Source organism: Electrona antarctica (genome assembly GCF_951216825.1).
Source record: "Electrona antarctica genome assembly, chromosome: 2".
NCBI classification, from domain to species: Eukaryota; Metazoa; Chordata; class Actinopteri; order Myctophiformes; family Myctophidae; genus Electrona; species Electrona antarctica.
In genome coordinates this window covers 46,549,436-46,573,313 of record NC_136807.1, presented here as the reverse complement: position 1 = coordinate 46,573,313, position 23,878 = coordinate 46,549,436, and the positions used below count along the sequence as shown (strand labels likewise).

The following is a 23,878-nucleotide window of genomic DNA, read 5'->3' as shown; positions in this document are numbered from 1 at the left end:
CCAAATGGACCCTCAGGAGTCAGGACCCTTCTGGATCTTTAACTCTTGGGAGTGTAAAATGAAACCAAATGGATCAGTATGGGTCCATTTGGTTTCATTTTACACTCTCAAGAGTTTCATTATTGTTCAACATCTGGCATTACTTAATTTACAAGAAGTCTACACAATTAGAGAATGTAGAAGAATTGTTATTTTGATTGACATTTGCCATCAAATGGTGGCTCCGTGGCTCAAATGCCGAATAAATAATGGGCCTTGATATGAAAAGGGTTGAAAACCCTTTCCACTTGGACCTGTACCCTGACTAAGCTCAACACACTGCTCATTTGCACCGACACACATTTGCGACATAATGGTTAAACAACTAATAGTTCCCTTTTATTAAACGGGTGACATTTTTAAAGTTTAGACCTGAGTCACATAATAAAACAATTCTAATGTTAAGCAGGGTTTGGAACCATTTCACCATTAATACATCACCTGAAAATGCATCGCATCGTGACACATTGTGAGCTTTTGATCTGCTATTTTCTAAATAATTTTGATAACTTATGAAATGGGACATCTTATCTATCTTCTATATATCTATAAATGCACCAAGTCTCTGTGTGTAATCCACGTAACTCTGGAACTGTTCGCCCCACCAACTTAAAATTCGACACGCGAGTTCCATGTCACCACAGGGAGTGCAGTGCCCGGTGTCGAGTCGGTCGGACCCACGGTTGCCCAGAACGGCCCCAAAAAAGGCCTCTGCCCGGGCTTTGGACAGGGTCCATATATGGAGCTGGCCTGTTCTGACATCATTCTGACGTTTGGATAGACTCCATATTTGGTCGTGGACAGGGACAGGGCCTAAATTAGCCAATTGGTCACACCTGATCACCCCTAGATCTCCATTTATGGAGCTGGCCTGTTCTGACATCACAATGATGTTCTGACATCTGCATATAGACTCCATATTTGGGCATGCCTGACAAAGAACTCCATATACTGTAAGGGACACAGCCATAATAACTGGGTGGGGCATGCATTTCCAACTTGCATCGTTCCAAGTAGGCCAGTGCCCATCGGGCACCGCTCTATAGTTCTGTATAATGACTACATTCTGCTTTTGCCACTTTAAGTACATTTTGATACCAATACTTTAACTTGAGTAAATTTTTAGTTCCGACCTTTTACTCATGTTGTAAAGTAAAAACCAAACGGAGTACTTTTTTCCACCACGGGGCCGGGCCGTCCATGCAGCAGGAATTGGACTGCTCTTTAATTGCGTCCTGGAGCCGAGGATGGATATGACGGAGTGTGTTCTAGTGTCTCTCGTCGTGTTCAAGGGAGCGTGCGCTTGCGTCAACACTCAGTGTTTTGTTATGGAGCGACTGTGCGGACTGCAGTCCAAGAAGTTCTGTTTTTGGAGGATAATGTGTCCACAAATGAACTCCGGGGAGAAACTGGTCCATGTTTTACAAATTGTCATAAATCTGACAATGCCTCGTATATGCTGACCCAACCCCGGCAGCACACACACCACGCATCTGCTCTCTTCTCCGTGGTGTGCATGCCTGTCATTGCATGCCATTTTCAGTCTTGAAAATGTTCATTAATTGTGTGTGTGTGTGTGTGTGTGTGTGTGTGTGTGTGTGTGTGTGTGTGTGTGTGTGTGTGTGTGTGTGTGTGTGTGTGTGTGTGTGTGTGTGTGTGTGTGTGTGTGTGTGTGTGTGTGTGTGTGTGTGTGTGTGTGTGTGTGTGTGTGTGTGTGTGTGTGTGTGTGTGTGTGTGTGTACTGAAGTACATTTTGATACCAATACTTTTGTTCTTTTTCCACCACTGCATGTGAGTGCACGTGCATGTTTTGATGTGCATTTTTTCTCAAACCCTGGTAGTGTTGACAGTGTAGAGCTGTGACAGTTTGATTTCACGCTGTAAAATGGTTTTAATAACAAGTGTGTGCGCGCGCGTGCGTGTTCAGACGGACAGTGGTGTAAAGTAACTAAGTACATTTACATTTTTGTACTTTACTCCACTAAATTTTGATTATTATTACAAAACATACATTAACCACTTCAACCCTATACCTCTCGGCCATTTGAAAATAGGCGATCTACAAGCTCACAATGTGACACATTGTGAGCTTGTAGATTGCCTATTTTCAAAAGATATAACTTGAAACCGGCACATTCAGCATAATGAGTACTTCTTTTGATATTTTAAGTAGCCTACATTTTGATGTCAATACGATTTTCTTTTACTCAAGCAAATTTTGAATGCCGGACATCCACTTGTAGCAGAGTATTTCTATATTGTATTGTATAAATATTGGTGCTTTTGCTTGAGTTTAAAAACATTTGAGGCGAAAGCCACAAAAAAAAACATGAAAAAAAAGAAAAAAGAACAACATTTGAGTACTTTTTTCCCACTCCTGCAGGCGGAGCAGCTGAAGCAGGAGTTCAGCAAGAAGGAGGCGGAGCTACAGGCTCTGCAGACCAAGCTGGAGACGGCGACCAATCAGAACTCAGACTGCAAGCAGCACATCGAGGTGTTGAAGGAGTCGCTGAGCGCCAAGGAGCAGCGCTCTGTCACCCTGCAGACTGAGGTGTGTGCACGCACGCACGCACGCACGCACGCACGCACGCACGCACGCACGCACGCACGCACGCATGCCCGCCAAGGAACAACGCTCTGTCACCCTGCAGACTGAGGTCAGAGGTCAACACACACACGCACGGACGCACACACACCAAGGAACAACACTCTGTCACACTGCAGACTGAGGTGTGTGTGCGTCACACAGTGTGTCACACTGCAGAAAGCGGTCAGAGCACACACACACACACACACACACACACACACACACACACAGTTTAACAATGTATTTATAACCACACACAGGGAAAGGTTACATTCACAAACTCATGGATATGTCCTCATATGAAACAACACGCATGTCACTCAGCACTCCATGGGCACAAGCAGTGGCAGCTCCGCCATATATGGCAGCAGATATGGCACTTTGCCAGCCTTTCTGTCTCGTCTTTGGGCATCCCGAGTTGTCGGAACCCTCCCACAACCAGTCTGTGCTTAGGTTATGTCCTAAACCCTCCCACAACCAGTCTGTGCTTATGTTATGTCCTAAACCCTCCCACAACCAGTCTGTGCTTAGGTTATGTCCTAAACCCTCCCACAACCAGTCTGTGTTTAGGTTATGTCCTAAACCCTCCCACAACCAGTCTGTGCTTAGGTTATGTCCTAAACCCTCCCACAACCAGTCTGTGTTTAGGTTATGTCCTAAACCCTCCCACAACCAGTCCGTGTTTAGGTTATGTCCTAAACCCTCCCACAACCAGTCTTTGCTTAGGTTATGTCCTAAACCCTCCCACAACCAGTCTGTGCTTAGGTTATGTCCTAAACCCTCCCACAACCAGTCTGTGTTTAGGTTATGTCCTAAACCCTCCCACAACCAGTCTGTGCTTAGGTTATGTCCTAAACCCTCCCACAACCAGTCCGTGCTTAGGTTATGTCCTAAACCCTCCCACAACCAGTCTGTGTTTAGGTTATGTCCTAAACCCTCCCACAACCAGTCCGTGCTTAGGTTATGTCCTAAACCCTCCCACAACCAGTATGTGCGTATAGGTTATGTCCTAAACCCTCCCACAACCAGTCTGAGCTTAGGTTATGTCCTAAACCCTCCCACAACCAGTCTGTGCTTAGGTTATGTCCTAAACCCTCCCACAACCAGTCTGTGCTTAGGTTATGTACTAAACCCTCCCACAACCAGTCTGTGCTTAGGTTATGTCCTAAACCCTCCCACAACCAGTCTGTGCTTAATGTCCTAAACCCTCCCACAACCAGTCTGTGCTTAATGTCCTAAACCCTCCCACAACCAGTATGTGCTTAATGTCCTAAACCCTCCCACAACCAGGCTGTGCTTAGGTTATGTCCTAAACCCTCCCACAACCAGTCTGTGCTTAGGTTATGTCCTAAACCCTCCCACAACCAGTCTGTGCTTAGGTTATGTCCTAAACCCTCCCACAACCAGTCTGTGCTTAGGTTATGTCCTAAACCCTCCCACAGCCAGTCTGTGCTTAGGTTGTGTCCCTAACCCTCCCACAACCAGTCTGTGCTTAGGTTATGTCCTAAACCCTCCCACAACCAGTCTGTGCTTAGGTTGTGTGACTGTCCTAGGCTGGAGGAAACAAAGTTCTTAGCCTTGTACTGCTGCTTGGTGTTGAAGCGCTCCCTGTACTGTAGTTCTCATGGGCCTTGAAGTCGACCCATTGCTATTCCCACAGCGGACACAACGTTCTGTGAGCTATTACAGAAGTGTGTGTGTGTGTCTCCTTATCCTTACCCTGTGTGGCGTGTGCATCGATGGACAACATTTGTACCTTGCCTTAGCTCTGAGTCCAATTAGTGCGATGTCACACACCTACCTCAACGTGTGTGTGTGTGAGGGTGGGTGCCTCATAGGCTTAACAAAAAAGTCCATCTGCCCTTACTTATAACTTATGCACGGCAACATTAGGTCTGTTAGCGCATGGGGTACTGGCTCCCCTCCCCCCCCCCCCCCCCCCCTTTTTACACGCTGCACTACAATCAAGTAGGGCTTTTTAGTTTACACACACACACAAAAAAAGAAAATGAAAACACGGAGATAAGAGGTTTCTGCCCGACTGCAACGATATAGCGATATTCCCTTTCTTTCTCCCCCCACCGTGGCATGGCCCCCAATTTGAAACCCACGGGCACACACACACACACACACACACACACACACACACACACACACGCGCAACACTGCTTGATTTGTCAAAATGTAACCGTAGGCGAGTGTCAAAGTGTGTTTATTTGCATAGAAGGTATTTTTGTTCCCTGAAGAACTCCCAGGCAGCCCGTGCCGCCAACAACAGCACGGCCAGGGGAGTGAACGTGGCTGCAGATTTGTGTACTGAATAATGTACTTTTCCACTCGTACTGTAATCGCTTTGGCTTCAGAGGACTTGGATTATTTTCTGCGTGACCTGACCTGTGTGCATGTAATGTTGTGGCAATTCTTTGTTGTTCCTGGAGCTCTTACGAGGACATGAAGGGCTAATTTGTTAGTTCAAAATGTTGGGTCAAAGTGACCCTTTTTTCGCAAGCGGCCTTTTGTGAGCTGGATAATATGGGTAGAGAGAGGCTTTCTGGGAAACAGACGCTCCCCGCGGTTTGTGTCCCAGCCTAACTTCTCCCCGCGCGGTTTGTGTCCCAGCCTAACTTCTCCCCCGCGCGGTTTGTGTCCCAGCCTAACTTCTCCCCGCGCGGTTTGTGTCCCAGCCTAACTTCTCCCCCGCGCGGTTTGTGTCCCAGCCTAACTGCTCCCCGCGCGGTTTGTGTCCCAGCCTAATTTCTCCCGCCGCGGTTTGTGTCCCAGCCTAAATTCTCCCCCCGCGGTTTGTGTCCCAGCCTAATTTCTCCCCGCGCGGTTTGTGTCCCAGCCTAACTTGTCCCCCCGCGGTTTGTGTCCCACCCTAACTGAGACTGTTGATGCCAACAAAATATTCCAACTAAAAGTATTGGGTCTGCAAGACTAAATCTCACCAATGGTGGTCTGTGGCTCAAATGCCGAATAAACAGTCGACCTCGATATGAAAAACAGTTGAAAACCACGGGTTTAAGTGGTTAAATCGTGGTGGTGCACATTATGTAATAGTAAGCTATTTTTCCGGATCTTTCGCGTCAATGCTTCAGTAAATGGATCTCACGAGAGAAAACCTGTACATAATAGGAACAACCTATATTGGTGAGGGCCGAGGGGGTAAAAACTAAAATATGATAATAATAATAATAAACTAGAAAAAGTGCCCCTCGGGGCACAGGTCTCCACCAGGGCAGGTCAGGTTGTGGCCTCCTGGTGGCGCTATAATAGGCCAATGTGAAAAGGGTGCCATTTCTTCATACGCCTTTGATGGCAATTGGATGATTTGAGGCATTTTGTTCCAAAAATGTGTTTTGCAAAAATCAACCTGTTTGTGGCGCTATAACAGGCCAATGTGAAAAGGGTGGGATATATTCCTCAGCCTAGTAAGAAAATGTGTGAAAGATTTCACGTAAATTGCATGCTGCGTTCATGATTTGAGGCTTGCAAACTGTGAAAGCCAATTATAGCCAATTAGGATGGAATATGAAATATCGGACAGATCCGACTTGAGCACATGACCATTTCTGAGATTTTTGGAGTAATATAAAAAAATGTGTTTTATAAAAGTCGGCGCTATAAAAGGCAGATGCGGAAAATGCAGGTCAAAGGTTTGTCCTTGGCCTCTAGGGAGTGTGCATGCAACGTTTCACGCAGATCGGTACAGTTTTAGGTAAAAAATGTGAAAAGCTGCCTCATGGTGGCGCTATAACAGGCCGTTCTGGAAAATGTGGGGCAGAGGTTCATCGTTGGCATCCAGGGAGGCTTGCAGGCAACTGTGTGTGTGTGTGTGTGTGTGTGTGTGTGTGTGTGTGTGTGTGTGTGTGTGTGTGTGTGTGTGTGTGTGTGTGTGTGTGTGTGTGTGTGTGTGTGTGTGTGTGTGTGTGTGTGTGTGTGTGTGTGTGTGTGTGTGTGTGCTCTCTCCTATGTGGAGCTGAAAGCGATACTTTAGATCTCCTCGCATTCGGCGGCTGAGAATGGCCCTCTAACGATGTCAACTCTTCATTACAGGAAGCAATTTGGGCCAAAATTAGGCCTAATTGTCTATACATGTGCAAGGAATTTTTTGACGCTAGCAGTTAGATGAATACATCATACTTAAAGGAATTGGCTTTGTGTGTGTGTGTGTATATATGTATATATATATATATATATAGTCAAGCATTTTTCTAAAGAAATCAATTTCATAAATTACAAAATTCCTATTCAATTCCATATATGTTAAAGTAAGAATTTGTGAAAATAGCAGGTGCGCAATATTGTATTTTCACTAGTTTGGCTCCCTGGAAGACATCAAATTTCACTTTGGGGTCTCGAGCTAAAACAAATTTGGGAACCACTTCTTAATACTGTATAGGCTGCTGCAATACTGTACATGGTTGGCTGTAACGGGATATGACCACACACACACACGCACACGACACACACAAGTGTGCATTCGTATATTTTTGTGGGACATTTTCAAAGTTATAGTTATACTGTCAATAGCAGATCTACAAGCACGTAGATCTGCTTTTGTCAATATAGCTCTAAATCGACCGTAATACTGTAACTCTGACCATATTACCTACCGCCAACCTCTAAATGTCTAATCCCAACCAGAAGTCTTTCCTAAATTCTACTACTGTATGAACTGTAATTATCTGGCACGCACGCACGCACGCACGCACGCACGCACGCACGCACGCACGCACGCACGCGCAGAGACTGTCAGTACTGATTGCTCCACTCTCATCGTGCGGGGCTTGTGTGTAGTAGCATTTTCCCTGGTATTGAAGTGGCATTAATTCCCCCTGCTTGGGAAAGGCTTGGGTTTCCCGCTGTAAGTGCTGTCTGACCAGGGGGGCTCCTTTCGGAGCAGACATTCCTCCGGCGTCTATCTGTCAGTCAGTCAGAGGAGGAGGGGGGGGGGGGAGAGAGAGGGGAGCTCCTTCCTATTATCTGTCTCTCTCACGCCGTCTCATCTCCCATTTTCCATCCATCTCTGACTCCGCCCCGCATCCGGCGTTCTTTTCTTCTTCTCCCCCATTTTCCCTTCGCTTTTATCTTTAATACGTCGCCCAGTAAAACGCCTCGACAATGACACACACACACACACACACACACACACACACACACACACACATCACTGCTGTCGAGGCGGAAGAAACCTCTTATCTCCGTATTCTAACTTTTTGTCTTTTTTTTTCCTCGTAAATGATTGTAGCTACGGCGTCGCACAGAAGCATCAATTGCTTGATCTACAAGTATCAGATCTACAAGCTCAAAACGTGTCGCTTCCCGCCACATTTGAGCTTGTAGATCTGCTACTTTTGATGCTTTTGTTATACCTTACTTTTTTAATCCTGAAAAGTCCGTTTTGGATTTATGAGGGAGACACACTGCTCCAAACAAATACATGGAGAAGCCTGTGACACGCATACATATATGCAGGGTCTTACTTTAACGAAACACAATAATCTCCAAAATATTGGGTTTCCGTCCCCTGTACGGCCCCGAAAACAGAGGAGTCGGTGTGCGTTGAGCGAGAGAATGAGACAAGATGGGAGTGTATTTTATTTGTCAGTCAAAGCTAAAAGGACAGCTTCTAAATGGAGCTGATTGCGAGCATCTCGTGCGTGCGTGTGCGTGCGTGCGTTCAATTTGATGGCTCTATCAGTCTACCTGTGTGTGTGTGTGTGTGTGTGTGCGTGTGTGCGTGTGTGCGTGCGTGCGTGCGTGTGCGCCCTGCTCAGTTCTGCAGGAGAATGCAGCTTTGTAACCAGACTCCAGCAGATCAGATAACCTATCAGGAGCCTTCTGCATATTTAACCAGCCAATGACAGAAGGTCCAGGACTACAACCACAAGGGGGTGGGGGGGGGGGGGGGGGGGTCGGAGATAGATGGATACACTCAGGCTCTTTGACTAAATTTAGCTTTTAACTGAAGAAAGTACAGCCAAAGCATACAGCTGGCATCGGATAGCCTAAAGTACACATACGTTTTTAAATTGAAATGCTATGCTCTTAAATAACACGGCATGGGGTCGCTTGCTTACTCGGCAGACGCAGAAGTGTCAGAAGATAATTCGGAACAGGTTAATTGGGCGTCATGCCATTTTTTTCCTCTATATATATACTGCACACGCCGTCATATTTCATGCTTCTCCTTCATCGTGTTTCAACGTGGCGAGGCCCGTTTCTCTTGAGTTTTGAGGCGGGTGACATAATGACTTCGCCACGTGGCACCCTTATTTTGGGGCGTGTCATAACAGGATAACGTGGTGAAGAAAGGAGGGTCTCTCCCCGGTCAGCGAAGTACAGTTGGAGGCCATCGATATTGTCCTTTTCTTTTTGCTGAGGTTTGCGTGATCTGCGCAAAAGGACAGTTAACCCATTTTGGGCGGGAACCCCTTTTGGTGTTTTAAACATTATGTTATAATTTAGCTATTGAAAAATAGCAGATCTACAAGCTCATAGCGCGCCACCGAGTGGCGCGCTACGAGCTTGTAGGTCTGCTATTTTTGAAAAATCGTGAAAATATTTATTTCAGAAAACTGGAGGATTTAGAAGGATTTTTTTTAAATTTTGAGGTCAGGCCTAAATGGGTCAAATGATAAGGGACAATATCGGTGGCACCCAACTGTACAGCGTCTGTCGGGTGGAAACCCCACATGTCCAAAACTTCTACTTTTCAGAATTCAAATTCGTTGAAGCAAGGAGGGACACCCGCACACTGCCACTTGCTACAGTTGGGTGCCACCGATATTGTCCCTTATCATTTGACCCATTTAGGCCTGACCTCAAAATTTAAAAAAAATCCTTCTAAATCCTCCAGTTTTCTGAAATAAATATTTTCACGATTTTTCAAAAATAGCAGACCTACAAGCTCATAGCGCGCCACTCGGTGGCGCGCTATGAGCTAAATTATAACATAATGTTTAAAACACCAAAAGGGGTTCCCGCCCAAAATGGGTTAACTGTCCTTTTGCGCAGATCACGCAAACCTCAGCAAAAAGAAAAGGACAATATCGATGGCCTCCAACTGTACTTTTCAGAATTCAAATTCGTTGAAGCAAGGAGGGACACCCGCACACTGCCACTTGCTAGGTTCACGAGCATTTATTTAAATAACAGAGCAACGTTTCGCTCTTGCGACCTTCCCTTCCCTTCTCAGAATTCAAATTCAAAAACCGCAAAAGGAACATTTCCACAAGCTCGGAACACGTCGCTTCGTGCCTCGTTTCGAGCTTGTGGATATGCTAACTTTTGATGGTTTCGCGTGACGACGCCGTAGTATGCGTCAAGTTAATTTATGGAGGAAAAACAAATACACATTAAAAGTTACAATTTGGAGATGAGAGGTTTCTCCGCCGACAACCGCGACGGCGGTATAGGGTTTTTCAGTGGTCAGACACGGCGTCGATAAATCTCCCGACCTGTCTCGTTATGTTATTGTCCTCTTCGGCCACAAGCACAATGAAAGTGTTCCGCCTCGAACCTCGACCGCAGCTATAGCGGCGGAGCGGAGCGAACCGGGAGGAGAGCGAAAGAAAGCAGGGAGGGACCAAGTAAACCGGTGAGAAAGAGAGGATGGATGGAGAGGGACAGACAGAGAGAGAGAGAGAGAAGAAGAGGGTGGCAGTGAGAGAGCAGAGCAGGGTTGGTATAGGTTGGTTGGTTGATGGATGGGTGTAGCTGTGGTGTGCAGATGGTGAATGATGTGACAGGACAGTGTGTGCTGTGGTCTCTCCTGGCCTGTTTATCCCATTCAAACCGGCAAAGCATCCGTTTTTTCTTTTTTTTTTCATAGCGTCGACTGAAATGGCAGTTGTCACAAGCTCACAGCACGCCACGAGCTGCTTGTGCAGCTTCAAACGTTTGAACAATTTTAGAAAGATATCAATAGTGGGAGAACTACTGATTCAAGTGCCATTCACACTATAAAGACAACCATTATCGTTCACCACTTTATTTGTTTTCTAATAGTCGGCGTGAACTTTGCCATCCACTTGACAGAGAAGAATGATTTTTAAAACTATTTTTACAGTGCTAGTTCCAGTGCTGTAGTGTGAATGGCCCTTGGAGAAGGCGTTGTGTTGCCTCACGAGGTCTTAAAGGCTTATGTTGATCTTTCCTTGTTCTCCTCGCTGATGGACGGCGTTCCGAGGTAGTGAGGCGGAGCGACCGTTTTGCGGTCTCGACCCTGATGTGCGCTCGCTATACGGCGGCCGCCGCGGACTTTCCCCCCGCGCTGTACTCGCTCACCCGGCGTTGCGCTCTCTCTCTCTCTCTCTCTCTCTCTCTGCCACGTTCAGTCCCGGCTGACACCCCGATCTCTCAACCCCCCCCCCCCCCCCTTCGCGCGCGCGCGCGCGCGCGCGCACACACACACACACACACACACACACACACACGGCTCCTGCTATTGGCAGCCATTTTGTTTTTGCGTTACACACTGCGGTAACGGGGGTAATGTATATGGTCCATAGCTCCACTAGTAGGTCATCCGCTTGCTCAGCCACTATTATTGGCTACTCGGTCGCCCTCGTCTCTCTCTCTCTCTCTCTCTCTCTCTCTCTCTCTCTCTCTCTCTCCCTCTTCCCCCCCCCCCCGCCCCACCTGGTCTCTTAACCCATTAACACCAGGAAAACGTCTGTCATTTTAGATTTGAGTTATATCTAGCACAATAGTTGGCTATTCAAGAAAATAGGCAGATCTACAAGGTCATAGTGCGTCACTTCGTGCCACGCTATGAGCTTGCAGATCTGCCATTGTTTTGAGGGGCGCTAGTCATGTCCATCTGTTGGTGTGTGTAACCCACATTTTGTCCTAACACAAACATTAAATGTCATTGGCAATTAATGGACAATGTTGAGCGTTTGTGTAAACAAAAACATTGCGTAACACAAACATTGAAGACGAAGGTGAGGATGCAAATTCTGATTGGCCGGAATGAGATGATGTATGAGGATTACGATGATAAGAGCGCCCCTCACTTCACACAGGTGTGATATATATTTATTTTTTTGCAAATATTTTTAACTCAAATCTTTGTCCTCTGGGCCGGGGGGGGTTCCTGGAATAACAATATTTTGAGATGGGAGTCGGTGACCAAATACATACTGTATCATTTTGGGGGTCCTTGACATGAAAAAGTTTGACATTCGCTGAAAATAGCAACGAGTGTTTTTCAGAGAACTTGCAGAATCGGCCTCAGGTCTCAATGAGTTAATAAACTGTAGTGACTAGTGAGTAGAGGGACAGAGAGAGAGGGCACGTGAGGACTTGAAAGCAGGTGAGAACCTGATGAACTTGGCTAAAGACTCCAACAGGCTGGCGTAAACACATGGAAAACAGCTCTCTGCTTCTAGGGCTGACCACTGAGCTACACTACACATATATAAACCACCCCTCTGGACCTGTCCGGCCAGCCAGCTAGCAGATACATTGAACCTCCTCTCTCCCCAAGCGTTTCCAGGTTCCCCATGGAAAAAGTACTCTCATTTCGATTTCGCACTAAAGTATCAATACATGCAATGTAGAAATACTCTTGTTACCAGTAAATGTCTGGAATTCAACATTTACTTGAGTCAAAGTATAGACATATTGGCTTCAAAATGTACTTAATGAAAGTATTCACATCTAATTTCAAGTTTTTAAATTTACCGGTATACCATACACATTTTGTATATATTTGAAAACTTGAAATGAGATCTTAATTAATCTTTTGAAAATAGCCGATCTACAAGCTCACAATGTGTCGCATTGTGACACATTGTGAGCTTGTAGATCGGCTATTTTCAAATGGTCGAAATGTATATTTTTGAAGTGGTTAATGCATGTTTTGTAATGATAATCAAAATCTACAATGTAACTATTTAACTGAAGTTTTCAAATAAATATAGTGGAGTAAAAGTACAATATTTGGATCCGAGAAGTGGAGTAGAAGTAAAAGTAGCCTATTGGAAGTTTTAAGTACAAATACCTCAGAATTTGACTTTAGCCCACTACTTGAGTATATGTACTTTGTTACTTTACACCACCACTGCCCAAGCGTTTCCAGGTTTCCCGATATAACATGACCTCATCTGAACCGGCCTGACCGCCGTGACCATTCCCAGGCCCCGGCCGGGCAACGTGTTCCCTCTTGGTTCCTCCTCTCGGGTCGGGCCTGCGGTTTGGGACGCGGCGTTAGCAGCGCCGTGTCAGGGCCCCCCAGAACAAACATGGCGCGGTCCAAAGTAAAGCCCCCGCGCGTTCTTCAGAGACCATGTGGAAAAGCCATAAAGCGGAGTTATAGGGGTCAGAACAGGGATGAGATATTTAATGGTTTACACAGGGAAGGGAGGTAAACATGTGTGCAAGGCCGAGGAGCGCGAGGCCGCGGGCGCGCGGGCGCGAGAGAGAGAGCCCAGACCTTCGTGCACGCTGCCGGATTTTAGCGCGCATAGTCTTGGTGAAAGACACCAGAACTCTTATAGCTTGCTCAGAAATCAAGTGATGCGTGCATATATACTGTATCATACATACTGTAAGATGAATTGAATGTGAAGGACCCCAATGGAAACAAGCCAAGGCTTTCTCTTGTTTTAACCCATTTTGACCTGAGATCAGATTCTAAAAATGTCTTCTACATCCTGACAGTTTTCTGAAAAAGCCATGTTTCTATGTCAGTCGTTCTTCGATTTTTCAAAAATAGCAGACCTACAAGCTCATAGCGCGCCACTTGGTGGCGCGCTATGAGCTTGTAGATCTGCTATTTTTCAATAGCTAAAGCATGACATAATGCATAACGGGGGTTCCCGCCCAAAATGGGTTAAATCGTCTTATAGTAGACCTTGTATTGAACTGTACTTTCCTCTGCTGTTTCTGCAAACGGTTAAAGTGTTCAATCAGTCAATCAATCAATCCAGTGGTTGCCAAAGTGCCATGACGTCCAGGGTTGCCGCAGTAGACTTAGAATTTATCAATATCACTTAAGTAACAGTTTAACCACTTAAACCATCTATACTTGGTGAGACGGACCACCAACCCCCCCCCTAAATCTGTTGTAATGGAAACTACTGTTCTCTCAAGTTGTCCTCGTGACTGTACTATAGGGGGAAATATTTACATCTTTACATAACGTAACATGACATGAATGCTACGTCCTATAAAATATCAATGTAATTCAGGATGTACCTTGGATGACGTACAGGGGTGACCTGAGACATAAAGGTTTGAGAACCACTGCTGTAAGCATGCTGGTGCACTGTTCTGCACGCCAAAATGATACGCTGAATTAGGGGATAGATTATTATATTAACCATGCAGGGGTTTCAGGCCAAGGACAACCTAGCTGAGAGAGAGAGCTGAAGCAGTACCCCCCCCCCCCCCCCACACACACACAGGGAATCTACTCTTTTTTTCCCCCCTCAAACATCTGCCAATAAATTGCCGATCGTGAAGCTTGTAGATCATCTATTTTGGCTAAAGTTCCCCTCAGAATAGAGATGCTAGAATTCACTTAAATGTAAAAAAAAAAAAAAAAAAAAAAGATAAGAGTTACTACAGCCCCCCTGTAGTAACTCTGGGAACCTCCTGTTGAAGACCACTGCTAATTGGGTATATTTAGTCCATTCCTGCAACAGGTGTGTGTGCATCTGTCCGCCCACCCGCCCATACTGGTGGGCTTTTGTCAGTCAGTCAGTCAGTCAGTCAGTCAGTCAGTCGGTGGCCAGTTAACCATTGAGGCAATGAGTTGATGACAGTGACCAGCAGGCACAACAGTGTGTCCATTCTGCTGGAGCTGACCTCTCCTATCCCGAGGGTGACCCCACTCAGTCCACACCACTTAACCTTTCAAAACACACACACACACACACACACACACACACACACACACACACACACACACACACACACACACACACACACACACACACACACACACACACACACACACACACACACACACACACACACACACACTCTTTGAGTATTTTCAATTTCCAATACTATATCATTGCGACACGTTGTGATGAAGGTTTTTTTTAAACATTTGAAAACTTGAAATGAGATGTGAAGGTTTTTTTTAAACATTTGAAAACTTGAAAGGAGATATTATGCATAATGACTACTTGCCAATACTTTTGTACTATTACTCAAGTACATTTTGAATTCCAGAAATTTTACTTGGAGTATTTCTACTGTACATTGCATTATTGATACTTTTACTTAAGTAAAGAATCTGAGTAACATTTGGAGTTTTCTCCCCCCTGCCCCTCAACCTGTGGAACAGAGATATTACCCATGGTGTTTTTAGGGAAGGCTTGTACAGCTGATGTAAGTGAGTGGGAAAGGGTTGTCCGGTCGGACCAAGCCTTGAAGGTGTGCCATGCCTCTGGTCGCCTCGCGGGCCAACGTCAGTGTTTTGAACTCGCTGCGGGCAGCAAGTGGAAGCTCATGAAGGGAGCGGGAAAATGGGGGAAAACATGTGAAATTATTGGCTGGTTGAAGACCAGCCGTGCTGCGGCATTTTGGATCATTTTCGAGGGGCTTGACTCATTAACCGCCAGAGGTAAAACATCGTCTATAGCTGCCCTTGCCAGCGATTCCGTTTTTGCTAACCTTTGATAAATCATAGAGTTGTTTTCTCCACAACGATCCACCCTACGGACGGTCTCAAGAGTCTTGAAGAGTCGACGTGCTGTCGCGATAATCCGTTCCATAGTTATTTGGCAGTTGGATGTAGCTTGTTTTTGCCAAAAAGCAACAGAAAGCAGAGAAAAGTGGATTTTAAAAAATTAATAAATTCTATACACGGTAACTCAACAAGGTTGGTTTTGTTCAGAGTAATCTAGTAAGAGAGTAATGACACTCCCGTTGACTCTCATTGTCTCATTGTAACAATGGAATGCGGAAGTGCTCATTCTATCTCAATGGAATAGTTCCAGCCATAGGAGCAATGTTTGAACTATCGCCCATAGGTACCGGCTTTGCGGCGAGATCAAAGCGTGTCACCACTCTCTTACTAGATTACTCTGGTTTTGTTGTGATCAAGCTTTTGGGTGTATTCTTCGGTGATCCTGGGATCATTCACAAGCTACAGAAGAGCGCCCTCTGTTGTAAACCACTGGTTCAATGTTTATTGATGTGTGAGGGGTTCAATACAAAAGTGGAATGAAATATTTGTCACTACAGGTAGTTCTTCTGACCAAGTAATTGGTTGAAATAGGCTATCCAGCCGTGCTTGACGGGCATGACAGCACACCTAGCCGTTAATAGAAGATCTGAGAACGGATTAATCACATTAGAAATATCATCAGTTGTGCTGATTAGTGATTAGGATGAGTTTTGTCAGAGCAGCAGCATTATTGTCTTAGGAATGGATCAAAAAAGGCAGGAATACACTCATAACTAAATACAAAAAAATGTCATTTATTATGGTGGTACATGGAGAGACAAATATTTTCATAGGTGGTACTTCAGTATAAAAAGGATGGGAACCAATGCAAACATTGAAGCTAAAAGTGAGGGCAGACAAGTGAAGACGGAAAAGTGAGGGTGCAAATTGTGATTGGCAGCAATGCCATTTGTGATGATTTGATTGGCTGAGCACGGAATGTGCAATGTAATAAGAGCGCCCCTCACTTCATACAGGTGTGATCTTTTTTTAGTGTTTGGCTAGGGACTTAATCAACTCATCTGTGTGAACTACTGGACAAGAGTCAACTTGGCCACAATCTCTCCTCTCCTCTCCTCTCCTCTCCTCTCCTCTCCTCTCCTCTCCTCTCCTCTCCTCTCCTCCATGTGTCTTTTCCCAGGGGCCTCTTAGTTCCATCAACTGGCCTCAGAGGGCCAGTGAGCATCACCTAGACCACTGCGGACATATGGAAGCAATTTCAGAGCCCATTTCTCAAACACAACACACGTAGGGGGCAGTTGCAACACACACACACACACACACACACACACACACACACACACACACACACACACACACTCAAGTAAATCCCCCACATGTCTTCATTCATTAAAATAAACAACTAACATTATTCATATTGGTGAAACTGCCTACAAAGTATGAAACCGCTGTTCTTCTTCATCCACTGATGGCTGATTTACAGTATGTTGGACCCTAGTTGACCCTAGTTGTCAACTAATCACAAGAATGTGATTAGTGTTGTATGCATTTCTCAATGAACACTTTTCGAAGGGAGAGTTCCCCTCTCTCTCTTTCTCTCGCTTTCTGTCTTTTTCTTGCTTTCACTCAGTGAGTTCACTCACTCACTCACTCACTCACTCACTCACTCACTCACTCACTCACTCACTCACTCACTCACTCACTCACTCACTCACTCACTCACTCACTCACTCACTCACTCACTCAATCCAGCTGTGTTACACAGTGGTGTAAAGTTACTTAGTACTGTATGTGTACTAGCTGTACTTAAGTACAATTTTGGGTGTTTTCTATTTATTGGAGTATTTCCAATTTTCAATACTAATACTCCACTACATTTCAGATGCAAAGCTTGTACTTTTACTCCACTACAATTATTTGAAAACTTGAGGTACTAGTTACTTTGTAGGTTTTGAATATTATTACAAAACGTACATTAAGCAGTAGCACTTCAAACCTATATAACATATTTTTTTTATACATATTGAACTTGAGCATTTTGCATTGAGTACTTTTGATACTTTTCAGTATATTTCGATGCCAATATTTATTTTACTTTTACTCAAGTACATTTTGAATACAGGACAGTATCTCCAAATTGTGGTATTGATACTTTTACTTAAGTAAAAAAATAAGTCAGTACTTCTTCCACCACTGATGATTATGTCATCAAGTCCTCTCTGGTGTGTGTGGTCGGAATAACGTGTTCCTTCCACGCGCTACGTCCGGCCAGGGAAATTCCCCCCTGTCACGTGAAAAAGAAGCAGCTTCGACTCCTCATGCATAGAAGGAGGCATGAGGTCAGTCCGCTGCCCCCCCAGGTTGGCAGAGGAAGTGTAGCGCCCAGGATTACATTAGATAATTGGCACTGGGTGAAAAAACTGGGTTGCAAAATCGTGGGATAAAACAAGAAAAAAAGATGTGATTCACCATGTCAATGATTGTTTTCTTAGCTCTATGAAACACGTGGGGGGACTTTTTTTTTATTATTTCCACATAACAGCTCAAAGGTATATTAAGTCTAAGACATCCAGGCCATCAGGTGTGTTGTATCCTCCAAAGAGGATGATACGATCTCCCACCATGCAACGGCACATCCTATGTCCCCCCCAAGGGGAAGAAATCCCCCATGGTCTCAACCTCCTTCCAGGAAAAGTAAAGGTCTCTGGGTTGAATTTCCACATAACAATGAAGTTCTGCTTATGCTGTGCAGAAGGTGTGCTGAGCCAGTGCTTGGTCTCTGTGTCAAACATGGTATTGTAGTAGGGCCTGAATAAGTGGTAGAGCCTCACGCTCCCAAATACAAACATCTTTGTCCCGATGATGGTGGCAGAGTGACCTGATGAAGCATGAGGTGGATTATTGCCACTGTTGTTAATTAAAGACCAGACCATCGTCCCCCATTAATATGAGCCACGTGAGGCACCGCCGAGCGAGGCGCTAGCCGAGCGAGTCGCCGTGCCGAGCGTTGCGACGGCCACCATACCCGACTCAGCGCCGTCCGAGTTACGTCCCGATAGGCAGAGAATAGTATATATTAGTAGCCCCTAGTTTCCATGCGCCGACAAGAGTCGGAAATGTCGGCCAGTATGCCAGTATGGCCATACTGGCCCCATTCGATGGTGCTGATAACGGATGATTTCGCCGATTTAATGGTATAACGGTCGAATCCGCTGCCTCTCTGCAGTCTAGTTGAGAGCTATGATTCTCATTGGCTGCCTGAGAGCTATGGTTCTCATTGGCTGCCTCGTCTCTAGGCAACCACACACTTCCTCTAGCCGACCTCTCAGCCAGTGTGTGTGTGTGTGTGTGTGTGTGGACAGACACAGATATTTACATTTCATAGCACAATTCTGCAGATATAATAAGGCAGCTGGTAATTAATTGATCATCAATTGTTGTTTATTGTATTTAATTTTGGGGGGCAGGTGAGGCCATGCCATTAGAGTTAAATGACATTGTTACAGCTGATGATGTGTTTAAGTATGTGATGGAAAGGTCTGGAGATATCAAAGCGTCTGGAGACAGTAGCCAATAACATTCACAGGAAAAAAAGGTCTTCTTGACCTTAAGTCAGCTTGTGTGGTACTGGCCTTACTTCAGTCATGTGAGTGTTAAAGGACCGCTTTCACCCATTTTCAACCTACTGCATGTTCGGATAATTCGTCCTCACTAATGCTCATTATAACATGGCAACGTTTATGTCTACTCACTGTGGTAGGCAGGTCTTCATTGGTAGGCCGTAGGCACTATGTACTGATGAACACCTGCCTACCCAATAACATTTGATTGATTGATTGATTTAAATATTTATTAACAGTTTGCAGAATTACAGTACATTTCAAGCACAAACTCAATACAAAGGCTGTTAACTGTGAGTGGACGACCCAATTAAGCATTACACTTGTTTACAAGAGGGTCGACCATGTTCAATTCATCAAAAATCATCACCGTTGGGGGTTCCATGCTAATATATAGAACCACAGCCTCAACATATAATGAGTTAGGCTGTAGTAACTCCAACTACAAGTTCTACAACCATATCTACAATTTATTTTGAAGTCACATTTTGTGTGTTCACTAATAGCCGACATTTCTCAGGATGAAATCATAATGGACGGTGTGACTCATTGACTAATGAGTGAATGTAATATATATTTTTTAATTTTCCAAATAGACACACAGTATATAATAGGCTTTACTTTGTGATTTATCTGTCCTACGCCGGAATTACGTGCCGAAAATAGCAGCCCCTTACAAGCTATGGTCTATTTTCAGCAGTGTGTGACTCCATCGAAAAGGGTTACCGTAAATCAGGCTTATGAACTGTAATGTGTCAGCGTGCTGGACCGAGACACCGTATTCCCTGCCAGCTCCCAACCAACATCTATCCTTCGTCACGTCACCTGGAACGAACGAACGGACGGACGGACGGACGGACGGACGGACAGACAAGTGGACTGACACATGGATGAATGAAGTCGGGTCTTGCGGTGGGTTTCTCTTCTCGACGAAGCGTGATCTTTAACCCATTAAGACACGTGAAGACAACTCTACAAATGCCTTCTAAATCGGTAGTTCTCACACTTTCGAAATTTGTCAAATTTTCGAAAATGGAAGACGTGCGAGGCACGGAGTACTGACTCACCGCTGAGCTTGTGTATCTGCTATTTTTGAATAGCCGACGCAAAAAAAACCCCACCAAAGACGTTCTCCTTGGTTTTAACGGGTTAACCCATTTAGGCCTGACGTCGAAATTAAAAAAAAAGTCTTCTGAAAGAATATATATTCTAAGATTTGTGCCGCATTTTAGCGATTTTTCAAAAATAGCAGACCTACAAGCTCGTAGCGCGCCACTCGGTGGCGCGCTACGAGCTTGTAGATCTGCTATTTTTCAATAGCTAAAGCATAACATAACGCTTAGTTAAAACACCGAAACGGGTTCCTGTCCAGAACGGGTTAAAAGGGATGTTGGATTGCGTTCCTCTCTCCACATGCTCGCCAGAGGAACCGTTTCGGTGCGGTTTGACAGGAAATGGATTCCCTGGAAACAGGATGTAGCAACTGGCGTGCCGCGCTGGAAATGATCAGGAAAAATAATCAAAGAGGGGAGCGAGCGTTAATGAGGGGGAACGCCTGCAGTGTCTCTCTCGCTGTGTGTGTGTGTGTGTGTGTGTGTGTGTGTGTGTGTGTGTGTGTGTGTGTGTGTGTGTGTGTGTGTGTGTGTGTGTGTGTGTGTGTGTGTGTGTGTGTGTGTGTGTGTGTGTGTGTGTGTGTGTGTGTGTGTACATGCATGTGATTCAGTGATGTGTGTGTGTGCGTGCACGTGTTACGTGCCGGGGCCATAGGCGGCGTTCGTTGGGTGACGGTTTTGTGTGTCCGTCTTCGCTGCAGGAGTAGGTAACGATGATGGATGGAGGGTGAACGGGGGTGAACGAGGCGAGGAGACAGCTGTATTTAGTGGGATGTCATGCTACTTTGGGGCGAAGACATAATCTGCACCCATTCTCAACCCTTTTTACTTTTTTAAGGACCCCCCCCACACACACACACACACACCAGTTTGGTATGCACTAGGCTGAAGACCATAGTGTTGCCGTCGGGCTGAAACCCAGCTCGATATATTTCACTTTTTGTGTTTTTTGGCAAATGTAAGCCCCCCCGCTTCACGGCCCTACTCGATCACACTACACTGTAGTGTGAGGCTTTGCGTGACACTGTGACTACAGTGTCACGCAAAGCCTCAAAAGTATAGCAGATCCATAAGCACGAAGCGTCACGTTTCCAGCTTGTAGATCTGATATACCTTTGATGCTTTCGATCTCTGGAAACCAAATCTACACTATGAAATCCTCCGTGTTAAAGGAGTAACTCTGCCTCAAAAGGACTTATTGTTTCCCCCTCTATTATATGTAGAGTAATATATAATATAATAATAATAATATAATAATATAATAATATAATATATTATATATATCTGTTTCTTACCCCGTGAAGCCTTGACTATCCTGTCATTTAGACAGAATGTTGTTTAGAGAGATGCTAGGTTAGTTTGTGTGTGCCGGCTAGCCTTCAGTTCCAATGGGCAGGGTATTATTTTTGATAGTGTATTGTTTTGATGCTATAGGTTCTTGGTTTAACTGCGATCCTACAGTTCACTGAGACACCACACTGTTTGTCTCTCTGCATTTGATGCATGCATTTAGTTTACTGAGGCACTACACTAGGTTTCCATAAAGCCTTTTTTTGCGCATTAAGGGTCTTGCGAAAAATCTCCTGGATGGAAACACCTCTAAATGCGAATAAGTCTCCAAGTCACACTTTTTTGCTTGAAGGTGGCGGATTTGGGACTATATCGAAAAAGTGAAATGCGCAAATGCGGTATGGAAACACTTGCGGAAAAGGTTTTTAATTAGAAAGCATTGAACTCGCATTATATCGCTTTTGAACAGTTGGAAAATAAAATAAAAAAACGATGGGGAGGCAGTGGAGTGAACGGTGCATGGGAGGGTGGCTAGAGAGGGAGAGGGAGTGATGTTGTGGATACATATGTAGGCTATAAGGTCCCAATTTACTAGTGTTCAAAGATCCCATATGAAGTCTGAATCCTCCCGAGTTGATCGGGAGGGATCGGGGCGCTCCGATCATTTTGATATCTGGATCGCTACTGTATGGATGCCACACACACACACACACACACACACACACACACACACACACACACACACACACACACACACACACACACACACACACACACACACACACACACATTGCAGCTGCAATCAATCAATTTACAGTATAAACGACCAGTATGCTCCAATCGAGTCCCGCGACATATAGGCTACAAGTGCCCCGAATATATTAATACAAGCATTACACAACAAATCGCTCTTTGTAGGCCTACGTTCTTTGACTGTAGGTGTCGTCAATACTGTGAAAGCAGCAGATGCCCGCTGGCGAGCTGCTGACGGCCTGACGGTCGGTCAGCCGCTGACCAGGGATCAGATTACAGCGCAGTATTTGGGGTCCCGTCCGTTAAACTGAGAGCACACACAAAGCGCATCAAATCAATGGTGTGAACATCGATTAGGACTACTTTACATGAGCCTCACTTTACTGGCAAAACAGTCCCACCTACTGCATATTTCATGAACTTATTTCATATGCGCATTTTATCAGTTTAATGGCAACACCGACAATTCGCTTTTCTTTTTTCGATTTAATGAACATACGCTTCCTTTTTTCGCAAAGGCTTAATGGAACCGCACCTACTCTCTCTCTGCATTTGATGCATGCGTTTAGTTTACTGAGGCACTACACTGTCTCTCTGCATTTGAAGCAGCATGCCTTTACCTTGCTTACTGTAAGTCGCTCTGGATGAGTGCGTCTGTAAAATACCTAAATTGTAAATCGAATTCATGGAGAATTCAACATTCCTTGGTGGTATGAAGAGCTCAGAGCAGTATTCATTTTGTATTCATCCTTAGGGCCCCAAATCACACCTTAGAAAGCACGAGTGTCTATTTCAAACAGTGTTTTTTGACTGGGGAGTCATATTTTGACAGCAGAAACTGCCTGTCATAATTTCACCCCCTCCCTATCTAAAGGTTGGACAGTATTAGGATGTTTATATACAAATCTTATATGGGGTCACTCACTGGCACAAAATATTTGCAGATAACGGCCTGCGAACAAATACATTCACTGATTTCAACAGCAAGTGCCAAAAAAGCAACTACATTTTAGAAAGACGCCCCCAAAACCACCAATATTTACAAGCAACTTTTAACCGAAAAATAAGGTCAAAGTTGCTTATAATATGCAGACATGGCAACACTGACACTAAATGGTAAATAAATGGTAAATTGTGCATTTATATAGCGCTTTTTATCCAAAGCGTGCATTACATTCATCCATTCACGCACACACATTCATATGGCAGAGGAAACCATGCAAACCTGCATGCAAGGCACCAACGTGCACATTGGGAGCAATTTGACTTCAAGCCCGGGATCGAACAGGGAACCTCATGGTTCCCATCCGGCCGTTCTACCAGCCACTCTACCCTTGAGACACTGCCGCCCCTACACACACACACACACACACACGCACACGCACAGAGACAGAGAGAGGATTTCCTCTGCACCCGAGGTGTCCACACAGCAGACGTGATGTCACTGGAGGAGGAGGAGGAGATCCGTGCGGATGTGAGCGAGTGTCCCGGCTCTCCCACAGGAGGGTGACGTTCAACAGGTGTGTCATCATCACATCATAGCCCCCAGGCCAGCAGGAAGAGACAACCACACTCAGGCCACTGGTGGGAAGGACCCACGTAATAGAGGGATCACTCACTCCCAGGCCTGTTTGAGGATGGATAATAAGGGGATATGGTGCTAGTGCTGCAGGGCATAATAGACCTAATAGAAGTGTGATGCACACTGCCCAACACATGCTGAGCAGTAAAAAATAACACTGTAGAAAATATAAATACTATTGAATGAATATTTTATGAATATTTTATTTTCGTGTCCAGACAAATTGACCCATCCCACATGGGA

General features: G+C 45.1%; 1 protein-coding gene across 1 annotated transcript in view; it reads left to right on the top strand.

The window, feature by feature from the left end:
- Positions 1 to 23,878, top strand: part of LOC306933488 (ERC protein 2-like) — a gene marked incomplete at its 3' end in the record, with an annotated part of 259,097 nt that overhangs the window by 66,270 nt on the left and 168,949 nt on the right. Inside the window, exon 9 of the mRNA XM_079515739.1 lies at positions 2,423 to 2,590. Coding sequence (XP_079371865.1) covers positions 2,423 to 2,590 — 168 coding nt within the window. The remainder of the gene's footprint in view (positions 1 to 2,422; positions 2,591 to 23,878) is intronic.